General features: G+C 38.2%; 1 protein-coding gene across 1 annotated transcript in view; it reads left to right on the top strand.

Annotated features, from left to right (window-relative positions):
* Positions 1–1,195: 1,195 nt before the first annotated feature.
* The window catches only part of asap3 (ArfGAP with SH3 domain, ankyrin repeat and PH domain 3), a 35,735-nt gene continuing 12,382 nt past the window's right edge, over positions 1,196–24,548 (top strand). The window contains 14 exon segments of the mRNA XM_032547461.1: positions 1,196–1,687; positions 7,438–7,510; positions 11,515–11,660; positions 13,720–13,794; positions 15,432–15,481; position 15,803; positions 16,679–16,801; positions 18,581–18,666; positions 18,859–18,934; positions 20,697–20,783; positions 21,844–21,953; positions 23,133–23,202; positions 23,306–23,393; positions 23,534–23,582. Coding sequence (XP_032403352.1) covers positions 1,562–1,687; positions 7,438–7,510; positions 11,515–11,660; positions 13,720–13,794; positions 15,432–15,481; position 15,803; positions 16,679–16,801; positions 18,581–18,666; positions 18,859–18,934; positions 20,697–20,783; positions 21,844–21,953; positions 23,133–23,202; positions 23,306–23,393; positions 23,534–23,582 — 1,160 coding nt within the window. The 5' untranslated portion in view covers positions 1,196–1,561.

Here is a 24,548-nt window from a genome sequence, read left to right as displayed (position 1 = left end):
CAAAAAGCAAATAATTTGTGTTTATTAACAGCAGATCCACTGAAAGGCCACATAGTTGAGCCACAAGATAAGAGGCTTACAAAAGTATTCACATCTCATGACTTTTTCCACAGTTTTGCTCATTGCGACCATGAACTTCAGTCTAGCTCTGTAGAGCATGTAATTAATGGCTGTCCTGCCAACAGATTCCCTCACCCGAGCGACTGATCTTGTCAGCTCCTCCAGAGTAACAGCGTGCCTCTCAGGTACTTCTCTGATGTTGTCTGAAGGTAAATGGTTAGGTTTTACTTTGGGGTTTCAGAGTAAAGATGCTGTATGTCACCCCACGCTTTTTCAGATTGCTATTCATCAAAAAGATTTTAAAAATTTGTATATTTTTACTATAACTTCACAAGATTTTTTTATAAACCCAAATACAATACATTGATGTTTGGGGACGTGGTGTAACCAAATGCGAAAAAGTTCTGGGGTATGAATATGCTTGCTAGTTTCTCTTGCATTTATTGAGTAGCAACTCAAATAAAACCTTTATTTCACAAAGTAAAGGTTTTTTTGATGAACACAGAGAAAACAAGAATATTATTCCCCACAGCTGGAACTGTTTCTCTGTATATCTTGTAGCAGATTTTGCAGTTGGCGACAGAAAAATAATGCAGCTTCCTCCTATCATCTCTACTTTAAAATATATGATATCACTGCTCACCCTGAGGCAATGTTCACTGATACGCCTCGTTTCTTTGAGCTGACAGGGTTGACAATGTCAGGCATGCAGGACTTGTATCACATATTCTTGCAGGGTTTTTTTCAACCTCTCTCCCAGTTTTTTATTCTCTGGTTGTTTTCTGAATATTTCAGGAAATGTCAGTGCAGGGGCTGCAGGGGAGGGAGGGACTTCAGCAACTCTGCTTCAATGAAAAGCGTCTCTTTTGTGAAGCATGAATAAGGAACTTTAGAGTCTAAGCCAAGATAAGAAGCATGTCCAGAACTCTGCATGCAAACCTCCATACTGCCAGGTTTTTGCAACAAATTTGCGTTTCATGCAGCTTAAATTAAAAGAGAAACTCAGCGTTGATGAACAATGTTTATTCTCCGAGTTTTTAATTCCTTCACCTTATTCATTCAAATTCCTGCAGCTCACATCGTGAAAGAGACTTCTGCTTATCCATGGCGACCGCTCTTGAAGCTCTGAGGAGTTTGCATAGAAATGAGAGGTATTAATGAAAGAGACAACCTTGCTTGTTCCACTGCGCCAGAAAGTTTCCCCACGTGATTCCCCAGAGATCCCTCCTCCCTCCCTCCCGGAACGCGCAGAAGGATCTCTAGGCGCACACATCTGCTAAGTGGAGCGTACGTCCAGTCCGACCTCAGCTCTGCCTTTAGGTGACTTTACTGTGCGAAACCGGTTCTTTGAAGGACTAAACATTTTTTCGAGCCTGTCTGTTTCAACGCAAGCGAAGCAAACAGACTCCACGTCTTCTTCAAATGGGAATCACATGCGCGCGTAAAACTTTGGCACACTATTTCGCTCGGTGAATTTCGGAGCCCCTTTCTTTCTAGAAACATGCCGGAGCGAATAAGTATTTCGGATTTTGTCGAGTTGACAAACGAGGATTTGTCTTCGCCCGGGACTTCCAGCTTCCAGTCCAAGATGAGCGACTGCAAGAACACCGTGTCAGCCGTGGAAGAGGTAGGAACAATGGTGCGGTGGGAGGCGGTTCGCCTCCGTGTTGTCTGTTTACCTGCTCGGCTTTCTTAGCGGTGCCGCTGCAGGTAATGGGCCGAACACACTCACCTGTGGACGGATTTTTGAAACGCTTTCAAGATCCCACTTCAAATTTCGGATCGGTTTCATCTTCCATAAACGGGTGTCAAAACAGCAAATAATTTAGTGATCCATTCCGGAGGTAAAGCAGTGGCGTCACCAGGAGGGGGCCGTTAGGGCATTTTAAAGTTGCTGCTCCTCTTTGTCAGATAGTCTTAAATGCATCGTGTTTTTATTTGTATGAATTTAAGAGAAAGCAATTTTGATTAGAGAGGAACTTTTATAGACTTATTTTTTTAATGTTTGTGTCATTTTAAGTAATTTCATAATAATGCCACTTAGAGATATTCCTGTATAGGTTTTTAAGGATGATACCAATTACTTTGACATGAGTTTAACCGATCTCCGATACATGTTGTTGATTTTTTTTTTCTTTTTGGATGATTCTTGAAGACAGTATTGCTTTTTCGTCCTCCATTTGCATGATGAAAATGACACAATCATAACAGGATAAATAAAAATAAATCAATGTTTGATTAAAATAAGCGACAGTAAATAAAAAAAAGATAAACACAGAATATAGAAAAATAACAAAATTAAATGTCACAACAAATAAAAAATGCATTAAATAAATACTGAATGTGAAAAAAAATTGACAGAGAAAATTAATAAAAATGAAAAATGAAAAATAATGAATGTATTTGAAGCCTTTACCTTTTTACTCTCCCATTTTTTAATCCATCCCAGTCATTTACTGCTATCAGAAATACCTCTGTATATTTTTTGCTAATTGCTAATTGTAAATTTTAAACAAGCAAAGTGAAACAGACTGTAGAATGACTTGCTCCACAGTCTGATTTGGAAGTAAAGTGAACCACATCTTAATTTAACTTCTTCTGTTAGTTTACAGATAAATCTTATAGCCATACTGCTTGTCACTGTAAATCAGACTAAATAGAACAGAACAACTTTAAAACATTTTACTGTTGAGGCAGAGGCTGCTGGATGCTGAGACCTGCCAGTCAGAAGTTATTTGGAAATAACTCAATTTTTATAGATGTTATCCTTCCATCCCTCTATTGTCTACACACGTTTCTCCTGGCAGAGTCTGGAGGTGGGGGGTGGTGCTTATCACCAGCAGTTGGAGGGTGAGATGTGGGAGATACCCCCAACAGGTCACAAGTCCATCACAGGGCAACATCCTGTAGACAACCATGCACACACACTCATACCTCAGGGCAATTACTTCGGGAGAAATTCACAGTAATGTTTTTGGACAGAGGCAGACAACTGGAGGACCCAGAGAGAACCTGCACATCCATGGGGAGAACATGCAAGGTCCATGCAGAAAGACCCCAGGCGGGGATTTGAACCCAGGACCTTCTTGCTGCAAGGCAACCATGCTGCCAACAGTTCCACTGTGCAGCCTAGAAATATCGTTTGCTAAGCAGAAGAACAATAACTGAAAGTAAAGTGTAAGATAAAAAAGAGCTCCCCAGATTTTATTGTAAAATATAGTTTTTTTTAAACTCGCCAATAACATACATGACTCCATTATTTATTTGTAAAGTACTGCTTAACATGCATCCTGCTTCTGCTGAGGATCTTTGCAGAAGAGTCACACTCTGTCATGCTGTTTATCTTTTAGTTTAACTTTGAAATGTGAAGAAGAAACATGAAATCAACATAAATTTTATCACAAAAAATTAGTTTAATACACCTTTAGGCTATCTGACATCAGTGGAAACGACACGGGTTCATGTGTTCTGACATCAAAACATGATATACAGTAGATGTTTGAGGGGTTGCATGAAAATCTGTTTGCTGAATAATAGTGCAGAAAACAGCATAATATGATATAATTAATAATAATTAGTCAAGCTACATCATCAGCTGTGTGGTAGACAAGTTAATTTCCACTTTACTTTTTGTAGAAGGTTGAGGTTACTTCTGAGCACTTCTTTAATTTCCAAGTCAATTCTTCGTTTTTGTTGCTCTAAAGATTTCCAGACAGCTGAGTTTGTCTTTCTAGTAAGAAGGGAAAAGGTGGGGAGCTTTCTTTCAGCCATCTGATTCAAATTGTGCAGAAACTGTGCTGCATCTTAGACCAGTGTTTCCCCAGCCCTGGTCCTCAGGGCTCACTGCCCTGCATGTTTTAGGTGTCTCCTTGCTTCAGCCCAGGTGATTTCAGTTGACAGGTGTTTGCTGAACCGTATTCAGCCGAATCAGTCGTAATAAAGCAGGGAAACGTCTAAACCCTGCAGGGCAGTGTGCCTTAAGGACCAGGGTCGGGAAACTACTGCCTTAGACTACAATCAGAATATTTTACTGTTCTTTATTTACTGGATGAATCAAGAACTCTCACCGTTTTGTCTTTTTAAGCACTGTTTTAAGCATAATAAATCTCAGACAAAGCTGTATGCTTTGATGACTAAATGAGGATAAATGTCTAAGTCCTCAATTTATGTTAGATTTAAAGCTACTGTCTCTTACACAGAATATTTTTTCACTTTTGTGTGCTGAAAAGATATATAAAAAAAAATTACACCAAAAATGGACAGATGAGACTTCTAAAGATACAAATTTGACTTTGAAAAGTTGTACATTTCATAAACCGTATGAAGGAAAATCTTCTTTTGAAATGCAAACTTTTAAAAACCCTGCTATTTTTTAATAACACAAACCAGGCCATGCTGTTCTGCTTTGTTATTGCCTCTGCCTGTTTTTCCACTCTTACATTGTTGAGGAAAAATGGGCTGAATGTTGGTTCTCTGTAGCATTCAGTGTGGACTGACTTGCATCATGAGGGCAGTAAAAGTTACATAAACTAATGTTGCCTTTTAGGAATGAACTGGACGTCCTCGATCGAGCAGGAATCAGACAAACACTGGCCACATGTCACAAAAAGTGTCACCCGTTGACAGAGTGTTGTGCCTGTGGCTTTAATCATGCGCGGCTGTGTTTGTCCTAGTTGGGAATGCATGGTGGTGAAGGCCAGTTTTTTTTGTTTTGGTTTTTTTTTTTTGCTTATTTGAACTGCAGGGTTGGCTTCAGGCTTGTTTGAGGCCTATGTGTGCAATTCTGTTTATTTGAAATGTCTCCTCCCAAAAATCCTCAGGCAAAGGAGGAAACGGAGAGAGAAGTTGCCATGAACCCGTGCCAGAAAACAAATAATTCAAGTGCACACACACACACACGTGCACCCGCACGGACACCCACACACACACACACACACACATCCTTTCTCATCTTGTGACAAAACATGATAGTTCATTAGGGATCTCATCAGCTAGAGTCACCCAGATTTTTTTTAATTATTTGTTTATAAAAAGAGGATTTCTAATTTGTGTAGAAAATGAATTCATGTCATGCAAAACTCTCTAAAATAATGCATGCAGTGCAGATATTCTAATAAGACTGAAAACATTTTAAGGTTTTCTTTAGGAATTCTTTGGTTTAGAACCATAACAATGAGCAAAGCTGGACTGGAGAATCCAGTTTTTTGCAGCTGTCTGATACATTATGCTTGGGGTTTGGTTCCTTATTTTATGGACATGATCTATTGGAAAATACATAACAGAAATAGCTCAGTGGGGAGAGCCATGCTGGAATCCTGCATGTGTGCACAGAGACACACAGATGTAAGGGCAACACACTTTTTATAACTGGATATGGGTATAATGTTTAGTCTGCCCAAGAAGCAGAATCTTGATTAATGACGAGGGTGAATGTGTGGGCATGTTTGTGGTTTAGGGCACAGACGCTATTTAACCCCCTTCCCCCCAAACCACACACACACACACACACACCCCATCTGGCTGCTACTTATCTGTCCTGATTAAAGGCAAAGACTCAGAGAGATCATAGCAAAAAAGAAAATATATTTTTTTGTCCTATAAAGGGATATGTAAAGAGATTGAAAAGTTTCTCTTGGGATTAAACTTCTGGCATAGAGTTCTGTATGTAATGTAGGAAATACAGGATCACATGTCAGCTACACACAGAGTAGCTCTCACGCAAACTTTGTAGCTTTTAAAGTTTAATCACATGAGACAGGCAGAGCTCCTTATCTGTTGCAGAAAGGACTGGATTTCTGGTCAGCTTGACTTTTCTGATGCATGGAGGGAAAGCAGAGATGCACCAGTTGTGCAAACAGAGACTGGAATTGACCAAATTTCCCTTGACTAACTCATAGATTGAAATATATTTAGCAATTTCAGGTCATTGACTTCAACAAAACTAAAATCTCCCACAATTTTTGACGCACTTTTCTTAGTTTTAAGGATATACACTTCATCTTTATTATTTTTTATTCGTCTCCTTCAGAACAGTCTTAAATCTATGAAGTGTGCCAAAAAAATATCTCCAAACTTTTGCCCTTCCACCACCAGTCCTTAAAAGTTGATACAGAACAAGATGGATCCATGTTTTTATGGTGCGTCTGAGTGACGATGGAAAAACTGGACTAATTTTACCTGGAAACATTTTTCCTCCTTTCGTCGTTATTTGATAAGTCTGTATGAATTGTTGCCTCAGTTTCTTGTTCTTAACTGACAGAAAAGACAAAAAGCATGGTCGTCTGCTGCTGTAGCAGGTCTTCTTCAAAGTGTTGTGCTCGCATATGTACTAGATAAATAATATTCTTCAAATCTTGGTTGTAGTGAGAGGATTTTTGAGCTTTATCTGAGTCTTTGTATCATCTTAAACTAGTCTGCTCTTCTCATCTCACAGCAGCAAGACATTTGTAATCCTACAAACTCCATTCCTTGAGTATTTTCTATTTGTCCAGACTATTTTCCAGAGAAATTGTTATTTGAAATCCATGTAAATCAACAGCTTCTGAAATACTAGTCTGGCACAAACACCTATGTCATGTTTAGTCTCACTTAAGTTCCTGTCCTCTCTGTTCTGACGTTGGTTTGAACTTCAGTATGTCATCTTTCCCATGTCTGGAGAGATAAATATGATCAGTTGCTGCCATGTGATTGAACAGATTCACCTTGTGAAGTGGCTGGTGAAAATGCAATGTTTCTTTGTGTCCAGTTTATGAAGCAAAGCTCAAATGAGGCAGCAACTTTCACTAAAACACTTTCCATTCTCCAACTGTAGCTTTCCATAAATACACCCAACATTTGCGCTTTTTGATGAATAATTCAACACACAGGGAGAGTTCTTAACTACGAAGGGCAGGGCTGGGGAAACAACAACATGCAACAAGACATGGTCTCAGTCAAATATAAATTACTGTCTCCTTTGAGCTATTTGTGGTGCCTGTTGGGTGGAGTCTCAACACTAGCTTACTGCAACAAGTGGCCTGTGTGAGGAGCATAAACTAAATAAATAGGTTCAATCCTTGTGGTTTGAACAAGGTTTACTGCTCATTCAGAGTGGAGCCAGGTAGAAACCTGCCTCTGGTCTGCATCCAAGCACAGCCTAAACCTGAAAAGTTGCAAGTGACACAACTGCTCTTGCATCATCTGGGGCTGTGAATGGCAAGCCAAGACAGTTATCTGGATAAAACCTGTCTGCCTTAGTCACACACTGTGAGACATTTAGGCAGACACGGTTTCTCAAATGTCTCTCTGAACGATGCTCAAATTATCTTCCCAATATGTAGATTAGTCAGACAGTTGCTTAATTTCTGTGTGTAAATGTTGTTTCTGTGTGTGTTGCAGTGTCTGGAGATGGACAACTCAACTCTGCAGAGGATGAAGAAGACGATTAAAGCTATACACACGTCTGGACTCTGTAAGCACCTAAGCAATACATCCATCACCATGGAGGGGGGCGGTGGAGGAGGGGTACCATGGTCGCCGCTGCTCTTTGTGGCAATGATAGGGTGCAGCAACCGAGCATCAATTTTACACAAACAGCAGCAAAGAATCACATCATGGAAATCTTAACATAGCATTCTAGTGGGCAATAACACTTAGCAATGTTACTGTTTATGATTCACATAATCTTAACCTAATTGTAGTTGACACTCAAATATGTGACTTCTTTGGATTTGCACTCTTTAAACTTGATTTGAACTTGATCCCCAAAGACTTGGGTCTTGACTTTTATTTACACATCAAAGAGTTGATACTTGTCTTAGACTTGGTCCTCAAAACATGCAACTTGTCCTGGACTTGTCCCTGAAAGATATGCCATCCATTTTGTACTAGAAACCAAGCACATACGACTTGACTTTGATTCGTCTCTCAAAGTGCTGGGACTTGACTTAGACTTCCTATGCAGAGACTTGAAAAATGATTTTAACTTCCATCTCAAGGATTTTAGACTTGACAAAACCTCAAAAAAGTGTAACTCACTTTGGACAGTGCCTCTTATAAATTATTGACTTTGCCTTGCCCCTGACAGAGTTGATATTTGTCTTGGAGTTGCCCCTTCAAGTCTTGAAAGTTGACTTGGGGTTGAAAAAAATAACCTCTCAGCAACTTGTGGCTCCACAAGTGTGAATACTAGCAGTGGACAAGTTTGAAACAAAATCTAAAATAGTATCGTAAGTAGTTTCAGTCTTCATATAATACACCCTTTGTATGAGGAAGATGTTATGAAATAACATATAATTTGGCACCATTTGCCAAACTGTTGTGGAAAAATTAAAGGTTCTAATTTACGTGTTTAGACCTAAGAGTACTAAAGAATTGCTTGACTACCGTATGGAAAGCATGCCTGTTTAGTAGCTTGTTTTGGGATAAATGTCAGCCTCTATTATTGCAAGATGAACAGCTTAGTGCTTTAGGAAGCCTCCACATATTTTACCTTACTATGCCATATGAGGATGTGTTGTGTGCATTATGATGATTGTAAATGTTTTTATATTAAAAAGAGGGAGTGTGGTTTAGAAGTGTCTGTGTGAAAGTAAATGGCGTGTGAAGCTTTGGCAACAATCCGCTGCTCAGTTCAGTGACCTTGAAGTCCAGCAGCCCAGGTTGTTCTCCCAGTGAGAGTGTGTCATGCAGACTGTTGTCAGCGTAATTCAGCAGAAATATGTCAGATGTGAGCGCTTTCTCAAAAATGTTCAAAACAACTGAGTAACGCATTCAGAAAACCGTTTTCTCTGGTTAACATCCTGCTTCCTATTTCAATCATCCAACGTTTTTTTGTTGCCAGAACCAGGCAGCTGCACTGAATTAGGCAACCCGATACAGTCAGCGGCTTTCCCGTATGTGTAGAGTAGAAGTCCATCATTAGTTCCATCTTCTTCCTGTATATCTAAGTAAAATCATATGGAGGAGTTCCGGTAATGTGATGATTGGAGGCCAATAAGAGGACTGTTTAGTACTTCTACATAAATAGGGTAAGTTGTGCAGCCTCCCCTCCCCCATGTGCAGGTCAGATGACCCCCTACCTTGTCACACATGCAATAACACGTTGTGAGGTACGCCTTCTTTTCATTCACATCAACTCTAAGTACACGTTTTCTTCCACATTGCTGCGGTTTGTGACTCTGTGTGTGTTCTTGCAGACCAGTCAGTGTAGAGTTTCTCTGGTGGTATTTAACTTTTAAAGGTCGGCTGAAAAATTACCCTCAGGCTTTTTGGTGATTCAGCTGTTTGGTTTGTGAGTTTCATGAATTTATTTATAAAATCAAAGTTTCTTGGCATTTATGTTTGCCCTAATTTACCTGTTGTATAATTCTCTGTTGTTACGGTAAATGTTGACATCCTTTCTCTTTTGGGGGTAGTTAGAATAACTGTGAGGTGAAAGTCTATTTCCCCCTAGCTGGGGTTTTTTTTGGTCAGTTTTCACACTCTGTTTATAGAAATTACGTCAGCTGACAGAGAGAACGTCATGTCTCCTACTTCACTCAGTGTGACAGGGAATGGAAACATGCTCCTGTTACAAAAATAAAAAGCCTTTATTTTCAGCAATAAAACTATAAATGATGGTTTTATAGAGAACGTACTTCATGAAAAGCATGTAACAAACTGAATATATTTTGCTGATGCAGAGCTATTGTGTTGTTGCTTTTTGAGGATGGGAAAGGAGAGACAGGTGTGTAGTTTAGAACCTTCATGCAACGTTTTAAATGGTCTTTAGCATCCTGCAACAAGCTGAAATTTCATCACAGAAAACTGGGACATTGGGAGGAGGTTAGGTTGTTCCAACCTCCAGAAAATGAAGGAGGTGTTGTGACACATGAACACCAGTTATTGTCTTTGACTTATGTGGGACATTTTTGATTCGCTCCCATTGTAAATGGTTCATATTTACTTTAGATCAATGAGGGGAGATGTACCGTGTTCTGCAACGTTAGGCCCGGGAATGTTATTTTTCTGTCACGTTAGCGTTTCATTTTATTTATTCATTCTGTTAGTGCCTCCATGTGACCAAACACGTTGTTTGTACGGTTTATGTAGGGATCAAACTCTGTATGCTGCACTGCTGGTGTCAGAAAGCAACATGGAAGCATCATTTTCTTGGCGCATAATGTCATGGCAACCCTGTGTGGTTAATGCCCATTGGTAGGTTTCTTTCAGGGTTTATTAAATGTCTGATAATGCTGAAAATGTTTTGTGACAATGAAGTGATTTTTAACACTGTTTTATGATGTTTGTTGGTAAAACATTGGGATTTAGTCCTGAAAGTAGCTTTTTCTTTCTTCTCCTGTAGCCCAAAGAGTGATTTAACTCAAAAATCTGCAATGACTTGAAAAAAAAATTGCTACACTTTTCCACTGACTTTTTAGTGAAATTGCTTGGACAGAATCAACAGTTTTAATTATTACCATACTTTGAAATTTACACATGTGCGATATGGAACATGTGCAATGCAGGTGGAAAATGTTTCATGTCTCACAGTTGGAAACACCCTTGAGTTTGTACTGGGAAATACTGTATCTGAAACAAAATGGTGGATGAAGTCAGTCGGTAAGAATTAGAAATCCCCCACTCAAAAACTCCCCCTTGATGGTTCAGGGTAAATCCTGAAGGTGCTTCCTCCCTCCCAGATTTATAAAACTCAAGTAAAAAGCTTTTTCTTGTCTGTTTTGAACCATCTTATGTCTGTTTGGTTAAGTACTGCTACTTTGAATAGAACAAAACCCAGAAACTTCTCCACTAATAACAGAATTATTATTTTTATTTATTTTTTTAACTGTTACTTTGTTTGTTTTCAATTAAACTTTTCTTTAAGATGAAGCATTCTGACAGACAGTATGAGACAAACTGGTACATATGTTGTTTTCATCAAGTTATTTTAGCACCGTCTCAATCGGGAAATTTTAGATATAAAGTATGAGCATATAATGGCTGCTAAGAAATAACATTATATATATATTCATATTAAAACATGGGGCAGCAGCAGCGTAAATAAAATGTCTCTTTGCTTTTTAGGCCTCTCTAACAAAATATCAAATTGATAAAATGTAACATTTGTTTCACTGAGTTGTTTTTCACATTGGACAAAAGAGATGATGAGGATCATTTTGCTAATAGGATCATAAATGTCTCACATGATTGTAAACAAACATTTGCCAATGACAAACCAATTTATGCTCAATGAAGATTCAAGTCCTTAATCTGCCTAAGGTCATGACCCCTGGTAAAGAGTCATATAAACCACAGAAACATGGATCTTTATGTGTCTCCTGCTCTAATCTATCCCACATGTTAGTCAAACTCTGTCTGCCATCATCAAGTTTTCTGAACTTGTAGTGCAAGTCTGAGTAATTTGTTTTTCTTTGTCTGGATCAATCTTCATGCTTCTGCTTGTCTGTGTCTTTTTTTATTTTTATTTTTTAGCACACGTGGAAAACAAAGAGCAGTACATTGAGGTGATGGAGAACTTGGGGAACAGCCACCTGAGTCAGGACAACAATGAAATCTCCACAGGCTTCCTGAACTTGGCCGTTTTCACCAGAGAGGTCACGTCCCTCTTCAAAAACCTGGTGAGGGGAAGAAAGTGCAAATGGGAACTTGAACTACAAAGACAATAGAGTGCTTAAGAAAGGAGACAAAACAAAGATGAAAAGAATGGTGTAACCTGAACACAAACGGTGTGTAGAAGAAAGGGATTTTTATGAGCTGCACCTTTTGCCTGGGACTGTCCAGAACCCTCCCACTGATCTCTCTCTGTCTCTGTAGTGTTGATAATTTATCCCAGGCCTCTATGTGTGAGGCGTGAGTCAGAACCAGCACACATTCACCTAAACCCTTTCCCCAAATTGTGTCAGTCCGGGCCTCTCAGTGGAGACGATGCCTAACAGATGTTAAAAGTGGATCTGAATGATTAAAATGAGTGATTTAAGGCATACATTGATCTTCTGTCACATGTTCACAGTGTTTTCCTGTGTCAGATTAAACTTGTTATGAACTTGCTTGCCTCAGCTTCTGGAAACCACCCAAAGCTTTCCTTCTGGAGTCCAGGCTGCTGTGTCAACACAGCAAGGTTAGCTGCTACAGTCAACTAACGGAAATGGCTGGACATTATTTATCTTAAGGAAGATCAGTTCACCAGAAAAGCAACACAAGAAGCCTGTGCCATGGTTACCTGGAGGTTGTAGATGTGTAGCTATGCTGTGAGGCAAAGAAAAACAAAAAACAATTTGATTTACTTCCCTGACCAGAAGCTGTGGCAGCTGGGTTCATGAACAGTGGCTCTCAAAGTGTTCACACCCTCTTACTAAAACACCAGGTTTTTGTAAAATAGAAGTGATTAAAACCATTTCCTCCTTTAATTTGACACATATGTTGTTCAACTGTGTAACAAACTTGTTGGGAGAAAAATATAAAAACTACAATGACCAATTTGCTACACCAACAGGATTTAGTCTTGGGTAAAAGTTTTTGAGCATTCCTCATTCTGACTTTACTATACCTTGCAAAATTTGTCCAAATGTGTCGGATGTAAAGTTGAACCACTCTTTGGTTGATTTTAGATCTACTGTGATGTTGCATCATCTTAAGCCTCCTTGAAGAACTCTGAAGGTTTTGGGACTTTTGTGAATTTTATTCACGTTCTCCCCAAAACGTAACCCCAGATTATAATTATTTGTTGCAAAATTTCCCTTTGCAATAGTTTATCAAAAGATTCTACTTGGTTTCCTCAGACTTAATTCAACAAGGTTTGGGGAAATTTTAGATATTCCTCAATATTTTTTGTAAGACAAGACTTCTGATATCTACACTATAACTTATCCAGGACATACAGAAAATACAGGAGGTTTCTTTTTTATTTGTTGATATCATAAATAGTATTAACCAGAATCTTTGGCTCCTCTTTAACTTTGCATCAAACTATGACTTTAGCTTAAGGATGCAAATAAACATTTTCTAGAAAAATCTGGTGAACCAGATTCACTATTTATGATGTTTGGTCTGAATCCAAGAAGATTGTAGAAATTAAAAGTGAATGAAAGAACATTTAAGTTAGAAGGTTTGCACTCCTTTCATTAAGGTTCTTGAGCCCTCATCTATTTTCTTGCATCTTTCCATTAAGCAGATTTGATTGTTTTTCAGTTGAGTTGTTCACATTAACCATGGAAAAAGTTTAGAAATTTCTTGTAGATTCATTTTTGTTTCTGTAGTTTGTAGGGTGCACTTTCCAGGGTAGAGTGCAGCCTGTTTGGTAACCTGTTTGTTGCTTTGTGATTCATTCCTCCTTAATTCATCACCAACATATTGTGACCTCCCAAATCTGAATTTAATTACAACCCACTCTTTACCGTTACCAAACCCCAACCATCACAGTTGCATCACACGGAGCCCCACATCGTTCATCGGGTGACTCACCGGTTCAAAATGAGTGCACCTCATTTTCTCGTTCCCAGAAATGCAGGCCTATTGGGAAATATAGTAAATATGCTGAGTGAATTCTTTGAGCATGTATAAGGGTGTGTGTGTGTGTGTGTGTGATGATCCATGTTTCCTTTGATTGGTGCCATGTGTGATGTTGTAAAGGAAACTTAAACTCTCTTTAGTCATTAGCTGTTTGATTTCATCTTTTAGGTCCAAAACCTCAACAACATCATGGCGTTTCCTCTGGAAAATGTGTTGAAGTCTGAACTCCGGGACAGCAGATTAGTGAGTATGAACACCATGACAAATAACACTTCATCAAAAACAACTTCTATAGTTTTGAATGGCATTAGCATGCTACCAAGACATGAAGAGATTCTAATATTGCAGCTTTAAATTAATTGTAACTTTATTATTACAGCTTTATTAATGAATTTATTATATTTACTGTAGCTCTTTGAAAAATATTTTGATGCTATCCAAAGTAATCCTTTCAGTCTCTAGTATGTGGTAAATAGCAACACATGAGGCCTTTTTATTAAAATGATCGCAAATACAAACTTTAAATTTATTAATAATCAAAAAGAATCAGTTTCACTTTTTTATACTGATATAAAATTCATAATTCATTTTTAAATGATATCTTAATTATTTGGTTGCAGTGTGCACTTCTCATGTTTTATGTTTTGCACAAAGACAGTAATATTCTTGTTTTTATTCTCAAATAGTAAAAAAAACACATCAGTGAGAGACAGGATGCAGTTCTTTGGAAACAAAAAATTTAATTCTTTTTAAAATATTTTATTGCCTAAATGCCATGATATGGCATTCCATTAGAGGACACTTGGATAATTTGTAGTAAAGGATCTGAGATCATGAGAAAAGCTCAGACTTTTCTGCTTGACTTAACATCAATACAGTGTAGGGTTGATATGTTGATTATTTTTTTTGGATTAACTGATTAATTGGACAGCAAAAGGTGCGAAAGGCAAAAGATGAGATTTTTGTTTTTGCAGAATTTGAACTAAGCGTTTCAGCAGTTTTGGGTCAAACATATTTACAGATGAAGGTGTTTTTATCTTGAATTCAAAACATATACATTCTTGTACAGTTTGGCTTAATTACTGCTCTGAGTATGTTGTTTTTTGTTCAGCAAATGGCATGTATCTGAGTCTGTTATCGATTAAATGACTACTAAATTACTTCAAAAATTTATTCATCACAATTAATCCGATTAATCATTTCAACCCTGGTTTGCATCTTTGGACTCATACCAAAAATTTAAAATGGGTGCTTCTAGGGTGAAATTTTATTTAAGAAAATGGTGCATTAAATGATATTAAGAAAAAGCATAATTTTATGATGGATAGTAGAATCAGAATGAGCTTTATTGGCCAAGACTTTGTGCACAAACAAAACATTTTACTTTGGTTCACTTGCACACATTGCACAGACATTAAGCTATAACTGTATAAACTTTACAGGAAATAAAATAATAGATAAAAACAGCAATTCATACATACATATATGACTATGTACACCCAATATGAGTGATAATTTATGAGGTTATTAATATATTATTTTCCTACATAGGGACAATAAATTCTATCCTGTTCTGTACAGATTATGTAAGCTTGAGTAAAGCCTGGCTCTGCCTCAGTGTTGCTTTCACGTGTCTTGCTCAGTATTCTAGTCCTCTTGATTCACCATGCCAAGCCAGTGAGTAACATCAGACGAATGCTTAGGTAAGCTCTAGTCCCTGCCCTGTCTTTGAACAGCTGACTCCATGACTGGACTTTGTTTCTCTGTCACTGTGGCGGATGGCAAATTGCCACAGAAATCCTGTTCAGCAAGACGGCGCGCAGGTTGACGTAACCGAAGGAATTACGTCTCTGTTCTGAAACTATTCTCCTCTCTTACAGGAGCTCAAGAAACACATGGAGAAGAGTTGGAAGGATTATGACATAAAATTGTAATTACACTCTTCTTTTTGCTCTCATGCTGCAACATTCTTGATATTTACTCTGAGAAAAAACTGTTTGAATGAAAGACAAACATTTTCAAACTTTGATCTATCATATTGATTTGCTGTGCTATATAGGAAAATGGAAGAAAAGCAATGCATATTTTATTATAAAGGTTTCTTTAATCTCCTATTCTAAAAGAATGATAGTGTAACAAATTGCCTTCAAAATAGTTGTAAAAATGTCAACATTTGGAGGAGCTGCACATTCAAAGCTCAGGTGGGAGAATCTGTTGACACCTATCAGATGCTCCAGTCAGAGGAGATAAGAGTTTAACCTTTTGGTCTAAATTCATTGAACATATCCCCACCGGAGGAGGCAGCATCATGCTTTGGGGATGCTTTTCTTCTCTAGGGACAGCGGAAGTTGAACAGAATATGAATAGAGCCACATCCAGTGCAAACCTGAGACTGGGGCTAAGCTTGATCTACCAGCAGGATAGAAACACAAACATACAGCCACAGGTTTAGATCAAGCAATGTTCGTGTGTTAAAATGGGCTAGTTAAAGTCCAGACCTAAATCCAATCAAAGATTGATGTTCACAGAAGCTGTACATTCTATCTGAGGGAATTTGAGCTATTTTGCAAACAAGAATGGAAACATTTCAGTTTCTGGGTCTGTAATGCTTGTAGAAAACCTGAAGTTTTAAACAGTCTGAATACAAATAAACTCCACAGCTCTTAGATTTTTATTTGCAATATAATAAAAACCATGAACCACTTTTTTCCATTTTCACTACTCTGTCCTCAGTCATATAAAATCCCAGTGAAATATTGAAGATGTGGGATTAACTGGAGAAAATGTGACAAAGTTCAGTGACTATAAAATCCATTAAAAGCACAGAATAATATGTCGTACGTTTGGTTATTTCCTGTTACTCTGCAATAAAATAAAGCCCAGACACCTTAAAGCATGCAGCATCTGTGCTGTCAAATGTTTTCTACTGGTATAAACATGTTTTACCTTTTGTGGTTGTCCTTCAGCTTTTCAGATGAGTTAGTTTAAAAAGAACCATCCTTTTACACGATGACACAACAATGTCTCTTCAGAAAACAGACTTTTAAACACGTGACGGTGGTAAATGATTAAGAATGATCCTCTATTTTGGTCCTCAAATTCTGCTTTCTTCTTCCCTTTTTTAGAGGGAAGCTAGGAGAAGGAAAGAAGGGAGAAGACGCGGCAGCTGGGGGTGATCAGGAGAGACGGATCGGACGGAGGGGAGGACATGGAGAGGGAGAGGAGGATTTTCCAGCTGCAGATGTGTGAGGTGAGAGAAGGCAGGGATCAGGGCCAGTTCAAACATTAAAACCTAGACTCTTGCTTACCTGTGGTGACTTTTATTTATTTTTACACTGGTGGTCCGCCTTGTGGGTTGCATTTTCCATCTGGCATTGACATTTTCCTTTCACAGGAGTTATGTGGTACTTTGTGTTGGCCCATCAGATAACACCTCAACAATTCAGGTTTGTGGCAGCAAAGTAACAAAATGTGAAAAAGTTCGAGCTGTGAATACTTTTCAAAGATGCTGTGGAGTACGTGGCTATAAACGAACGAGCTGGTGTTTCCTGTCTGATATCCTGCTGGCTTTCTCCCAGCACTTAGAGCCTCATCGTAGGAAACAGTGAGCTGCCTACTGCAAGGAACATTTAATTAAATAGCAGGGCAGAACAGAAAGCAGAAAATAATAGTTAAATCTCAATATCTACTAATTCTTTCTGTGTAGAAGCAATAACACTGCAGTACAACTTGCTGATATAAGAAGCAGGGTCATTGTAAAAAAAGCTATTGCTTCAGAAGTCATGGGATTGTTGATGATTATTTTTTGTTGTCATGTGGCTGATATTTATTGTAATAACTACCATATTGAAATGCTGACAGCAGTTGGTAATAAGCAGCATATGGTAACAAAGCTGTGGGAAGCTAAAGCAGCTGCTTCATGCTGGTGATGTTCATATTCATTAATTCCAGGGTTTTTAACTTTGTGTCGGTGTAAAAGTTCCACCAATCAGGATTTTGTAGCCAGTATTTAATATTTGACTTTTCTGTAACCTTTGACCTGCTAACACCTGTTTGGACCTGTTCCACTTCCTCTGTAAGGATAATAATAAACAGTATTCAAAACATGTTTTACTAGCCTTCTGTTAGTGAGTGGTCATTAATTATTTACATTTAGAACCAAAGGTGATATTTGCTGTGGGTTTCACTATTACTTTCAAACAAAGTTGAAAAGACTACAAGAGAGACGTTTTATACTGTTTTTAGCTTCTCATATTAGCATTCAGCATGCTGAGCTTTACTGAAGTACAGTTTCCCTGTGTATTCACTGGAGAATGTTGAGCTTTATTTTATTTTTAGACTTTTGAAAAGTCTAAAAATATTTCCAACTTTTAGATGTTTCATGACAGGCAGACCTTAGAAGTTTGGAAGGATTAAAAGGAGAGACTTTGCTGTCTTGCGTTTAGCCTTCCTGTTATGCTAAAAGCCTCACTCCTACGTAATCAGACATATGTCAATGCCCAAAATGAGGGAAATTTTACTGAAGGTGTTGGTGTGTGCTTCAGATGAGCATGTAGCTCATGTAGAAGTAGCTGGGGGAAAATCCTGAGGTCTGTAATTTTGACGTTGACCAGCTGAACACCAGTAGAAGAGGCAGGGGAAAGGGAATTTCCATTTCAGTCTTTCCTCCTCCCTCCCTGTTCATACACACATCCAGGAAAACTCAAAGAAACAGGCATGAATATAAACATAACAGAAAACAGGTCACTGAGCCGCGTCAACTACAGAAAGACAGATGGTGTCTTATGCTGTTTAATGATGCTCACAGTGCAGTTATTCCTTCCACACGCAGCTTTCTGTTTCTCTGAAGTCTTTCGAATCCATTGACCTACTAAAGTGCTGTAAAATGTAACCTTTGAAGGAGCATAAAGATATATTGGAGAGAATGCAAAAAGAACAAAGTTGGTTGTAAAGTATTTTGTCAAAATGCTCTGCGGCTCCGTTTATGAAGCAGTTTTAAACCAAAGGTTGTTTTTTTTAATGTTTTTAGTATCTATTGAAGATCCAAGAGCTGAAGGTTCGCCAGGGACCCGATCTTCTCCAAAGCCTTATCAAATACTTCCAGGCCCAGCTCAGGTTAGTCTGTCAACTATTACCAGTTCCACCATTTTAACTGTAGACCATAATTTTATTTAATTCATACAAATGTTTTTACTTGCATACTGAGGTACTTTTGCAGCCGCAGACATGTGATGTTTGTTTGCTGAAAACTGAGGTACTCAGAGTCGGATACCAGTCATGGCTCAACATGTTGCTTTCTGATTTCAGTTTTTTTCAGGATGGGCTGAAAGCTGCAGAGAATCTCACTCCATTCATTGAGAAACTTGCTTCTTCTATTCACACGGTAAACAGAAACTGTTTTTTTCTGTCTGTCTTTTTTTACATTCGGTCAGTAAAGCAGGACCTGAAACTGGGGAAATCCCTCTCAACTTCCTTAACTTTTGGAAATCAGGGGACTTGAACACAGTGAGTTAGACACAACATGAAGTCTCTGCAGATTGTGTATGGTGGCCTATTTTTTTACCACAAATTAAATTGCAGAGTCATCCTGTTTACAGTCACACATTGATATAACCTCCTTAATCTTACTGAATTGCGACTCATAAACAGTATTTCCCAACTATTGTAACCTAAATAACATCATTTTCTAGTCCTAATCACATCGTCCCAGCATGTTTACATCCTGTTCTCATTTCTATTATTCTGTTGAGGTTTTAATTGCCTCCATTACAGTTGGATACAAGATAACACGGTGTCCTGCTTGTATCTGAAATCTCATTATTTTAGACTAACAGCACCTGGATTACAAATGACGTGTTTATCAATTTATCCGTCTCTTGTTCTATCCTTATCACTTCTAAACGACACACTGAGATGCTCGAGCTCCTTCGCTAGAGTCTTGTGCCAGGTGGAGCAATGCACCTTTTATTCACACTTTGCACTGCTGTCTCACTCACAAATAGTCTCTGTAGTTCCAGTAAGGTTGTTTTATGCTTCCTGTATTAAACATAAAAAACAGAACTTAGTGGCTCCGGAACATCCGACCCAGTGAAGAAGAGATGAAATCTGACAGAATGCCTCAACAGCTCCCAGCCTCGTAAAGATGGGGCCGAGCAGACTGTTTGGGACCGGGATCGATCCATCCCATATCCTTCCTGTGGATTTAATGTGTCTTTAATAACCAGTATTACGTAAACTCCATATTACTGGAAATGCATGAGGCAGTTGCATTTTTATTTTATTATACCTCTGGATTCAAAAGTCAGAAGAACTAAATCATGTCTGTGTTGTTTCTGATGTTATCCCAGAAGATAACGTGTGGACATGCCGTACATATTGACCATCTAACCCTCAGTTTAACCAGTCCCAAAGCATCCACTCATACATTCCCTCTGCGCCTATTTCCTTCAGTTGTAATGAGTCACCAAACGGATATTCTTTGACCCCTAGAAAAAATCCAGGAAACCTTTTTTAGATTTGACTGATTTTCTGTTTCATTTTCATTTTAAATCAGTTGCAAAAACCAAAGTCTCTCTTCCCACAAGTGATGACTGCTGCTCTCCCCCCACAACTTCAGCTTACAGCATTGCACTTTGTCTGAAAGATTCCCTTATTTCCATATTTTCTTGATGCAAAACCAATTTTTCCAACCACTGGTCTCCAATCTGCAAAGACGTAGCTTTATGCTGCTTCCCAGGAAAATCACCAGAAAACGGTTGCTAGCAGCGGCACTGGGAGCGTTAGATGTTTTTCTGGTTCTCTGTGAGCAGAAGCAGAACACTGACCTGTTCAGACATGCCAGATCTCAGCCTCAAGAAGGAAGTAAAAAATTAAAAACGTATTATGGTTCCCAGGAAGAAAATGCAAAAACGTCTTTCCTAACCCAAATACTTTCTTAAAGGAAAAAGCCTTTTTTTAAAATAAGTATTAAGACCCAGTCTGCAACATTTAATGCCATTTCAAAAAGTTCTAATTTAACTTCTACACCCTATTATGATAAAAATAGACATTATCTATTGAACTGTCAGAACACATAACTTGCTTCTCTTCCAGTTAATTTTATTTTGCATTTCTCAGGTTGAGTAAAAGAAGTTTATGTGTTGCAGATGCGACTTGAGCAGGACGAGGAGGTAAAAAAACTCCTTCAGCTCAGGGATTCTCTCAGGTTACTTCTGCAGGTCGAGGGAAAAGAGGTAAGCCGAGTTCGGATTTGCTTTATTCAGTTCTTTGATACCATACTGAATGTCTTCTGTCAGGTCAAGATGAGCAGATGAACAAATAAAATACTGAATAAATGAAAGAAAGAAAAAACAAGATTACAAATAACCGTTACTATTCAGGTAGCGGTTATTGACAGGCAAATTGAAGCATGGAAATTACAACAGAGACTGTACAGTAGGAGCAAATTTAGAGCACCGGAAAATAAATACTGTACAGTTAAAATACTATACTCTGATTCAAAGAAATGTGCAACTGTGGAGGATTATTTAATTGTTTTTTTTTTATATAAATGTTCATGTGTATTTATGCATATAAAAACAACAGCTGGCCATTACAAGAAATGGAAAAACTACAACTATAATAGCAGGGATGTAAACCGTTAAAGGTGGGAGACATTGTCCAACATCTTAGCTAGTATCCCACACACTTCATTTAAAACTGCTTTTAAAGGAATTACACTGTAAATAGCCAATTTCAAGTAAATTATATCGTTATAGTTAGCAACCAATAAGAATGAGATCTGGACTCATCTTTTTTTCTAGCAGCCAAACAAACAACAAACTTTCAATGAAAATAAAAACACAATCCTCACCAAATGAGTTCAATCTAATGTTGCAGTTATTAGTTAACAACAGGTAAGGATCTAAATATTTAGTTTTTTTAAAATGAAATGTCCATTTTAAAGTGGACAACAGACTTTGAAAAGGTTGAACACAGATTAAATAAAATAAATATGATACTACTATATAATTAATTGTATCATCAACATAGAAGGGAACTAGACTGTTTACAAAATTATTTAGATACTTTAAATGAAAAAAAAAGAAGTTGTTCCAAGATTCACTCTTGAGGAACACTCTCAAATACTTTATTTATGTTTTAATTTGAAATTATTTACACAAATTCACATTGCATCCTGCTGACCTGGTGCGAAATATAAGAACTCTAGCTACACACAGTACACGTTAGACGCCATAACCACCAACTGGTTTAATGTTTTGAGTGAAATTCTTAAGCTGAATTGTATCCCAGGAGTATCTGAACCGGAAGAATTCTGGAAATGGCTACAGCATCCACCAGCCACAAGGAAACAAGAAATACGGGACTGAGAAATCTGGCTTCCTCCAAAAGAAGAGCGACGGGTACATAAACTCATCAGGGTTCAATAAATCAATAATTTTTATTAGGATTGCACATACAGCTCTCGTCAGCTTTAGAAGATGTTAGAGCATCAGAGACAGAGAAGTCAGACGAGGCAAAGATTGAGCCATTTAGCAACAGAGGAGACTTCCAAATCTATTAACACTGTGAAGCATGGTGGTGGTAGCATCATGCTGAGGATTTGTTTTGCTGCCAGTGCTGCTGGTGGATTGCACAATGAATAAAGAGGTCTACCTCCAAATTCCTCCACTTCACCTGAGCTCAGGCAGCTAGATGGTTGAAACTTGGGTACAATTTAGTGTTCAGCCTACGTTTAAGTTTCTGCAGTGGCCCCAACCTTTTCCAGAAACTGAACCAGTTTAAATGAACTCTTCATTAAAGAGCAGTGGTGTGTGATTTCTTCTGACTTTGAATCAGTCTTCTTACAATTACTTACAACTTAAGACCCCATCTCTGGTTTTTGAAATCCATTGATGTATTTGAATAATAATAATAACGACTGATGGCACTTTCTGATAAAGAAATCTTAATTGTCCTGTTTGGATACTTTTGAGCATTTGCAGTGCCTTTTGTTGGTTGTTTTCCTTTGTTTTAAAGCTATAAATGCAACTTAAAACAATTAGAAGATATTTGAACCTGTTAACAAGGCATGAAGGGAAAGGGGCGAAGTCAAGCTTAGTCTGGACCATGTGGTTTTTGTTATTATGGGATGAAGAGTCGGGCAGGGGCCCCTCCTTTGGAGTTTATTGGCAAACGAGCAGATCCAACTTTTGCAGCATTTACACACACACACGCGCACAGCACACGCCTATACACACACCTACACACACAGCTAGATTACCCTGAGAAAGGAGAGGGGATGTGGTTCAGTTGGATAAATGACAGACCAGAGGAGAGTAAAACCTCCTCAGGCCAGTGACAGGAAACAAAATATATTCTCTGCTTTTTTTTTTTTTTTTTTTAAACTTGAGCTAGTTGAGTTGATGAAAACAGAAATTAAGTTATAAAATCTGATAGCACTTTGTTTAGATCTACCCAAACCAGAGGTACAGGTTGGCTCAGGATCTCACAGTGCAGTTCACCACAAATCACACCTACTATTAATGTTAGATCACTGATAAAACAACTGATTTTTTTTTTTTACACCCTTAACCGTCTAGGATCAGGAAAGTTTGGCAGAGGAGGAAATGTGGAGTCAAATTTGGATACTTGACTATTTCCCACAGTACGGTGAGGAATAAAAGTTTTCACTTTGTTCATTCAAATGAGAAAATAAAGCTTAAGTCTGAAAATTCCTTTAACTGAAAGTGATGGCGCTTTGTTTTTATTCCAGATCAATCGACCTCCAGCCAAACTGAACCTTCTGACCTGTCAGGTGCGGCCCAACCTGGAGGACAGGAAGACATTTGATTTGGTTACTCGTATGTTTATTTTTGCCTAAAATGTATCCTTAAAATATGAAATGAAATCTAAATGGGTTTTAAATGAGTTGGAAATCATTTGTATATAGGTTCCAACAAGTTTACCAGCTATTTGACTTTTTATTTTTTATTTATTCCAGATAATCGGACATATCATTTCCAAGCAGACGATGAGCAGGAATGTCTGATGTAAGTGCTGAAACCTCTGTGGGATACAGCTTAATGTTATTCAGTTCTTATCTTATATTTTACTACCTTAGAAACAAGTCATGACAAGTGAAGGAAGGCTCTTAAATAAAAAGCTTAGGTTTGTGTAAGGATGTTTTGCAGACTTCACTCTGAAAACATTTCAGCCCTGAACAGGATAAGTTAAAACAGAAAGTGTGGCTGATTTTTACATTATCCCCCAAAGTTCTAAGCTAACTGAGATATTTTTTGACAAAACATTAGGACATCATTCCAGATGTTGCATTATGGGAAGACAAGCATGGACACTATTCCACTTCTTTCAAATCTGTTTTCACAGCACAGTCTGGGCTTTCTCCCATTCACTTGGATTCTTCCAATAGATTTTCCACTAGGCCAATCAGAGAACAGACGGAGCAGTTGTGAATGATGACGTGGCTTTTCTGCTCTGTTTTACAATTATTGTCTGCCTTTAGTTTTAGCAATGGCAGCGGAGGAAGCGAACAAAGTCATTCAGTCCGTTTCAGCCACACTTCCAAATATTGAATTAACATTAACAGCCACCTCGTTCGGATTGGTATTTCTCTCTGCAGTGCAGGATGGGCCTCCAACGATCAAAGTCTGCCTTACGACTTTTAGGATCTTGTTCCACGACAGACAGAGGGTAACAACTTCCACACAGAGGAGCCTTGTTTGCTAGCACAACAGTTTAGTGCTAAATGACGGTGCTTGAGCTTATTGAGTTTCTAGCAGGCCAATCCTGTAACTTCACAGTATATCTCTTGTTAAAATGATGCTTAAAAGCAAAATCTTACCTTTTATAGCTCAGAATAAGTGAAGCATACAGTGTACTAGTTGAGAGGCTCACTGGTCCCAGCTGGTTCTGGGTGGGACGTCTTTGGTGAGGAATCTGAGTGTGTTCTGATGTGGTTTTGGATGGGGGTGTGTAAATGTCCCCTGCTTTTCTCT

Source organism: Xiphophorus hellerii, chromosome 19 (assembly GCF_003331165.1).
Source record: "Xiphophorus hellerii strain 12219 chromosome 19, Xiphophorus_hellerii-4.1, whole genome shotgun sequence".
Lineage (NCBI taxonomy): Eukaryota > Metazoa > Chordata > Actinopteri > Cyprinodontiformes > Poeciliidae > Xiphophorus > Xiphophorus hellerii.
Note: the sequence above shows the minus strand (reverse complement) of the source record. Positions and strands in the feature narration are given on the sequence as shown.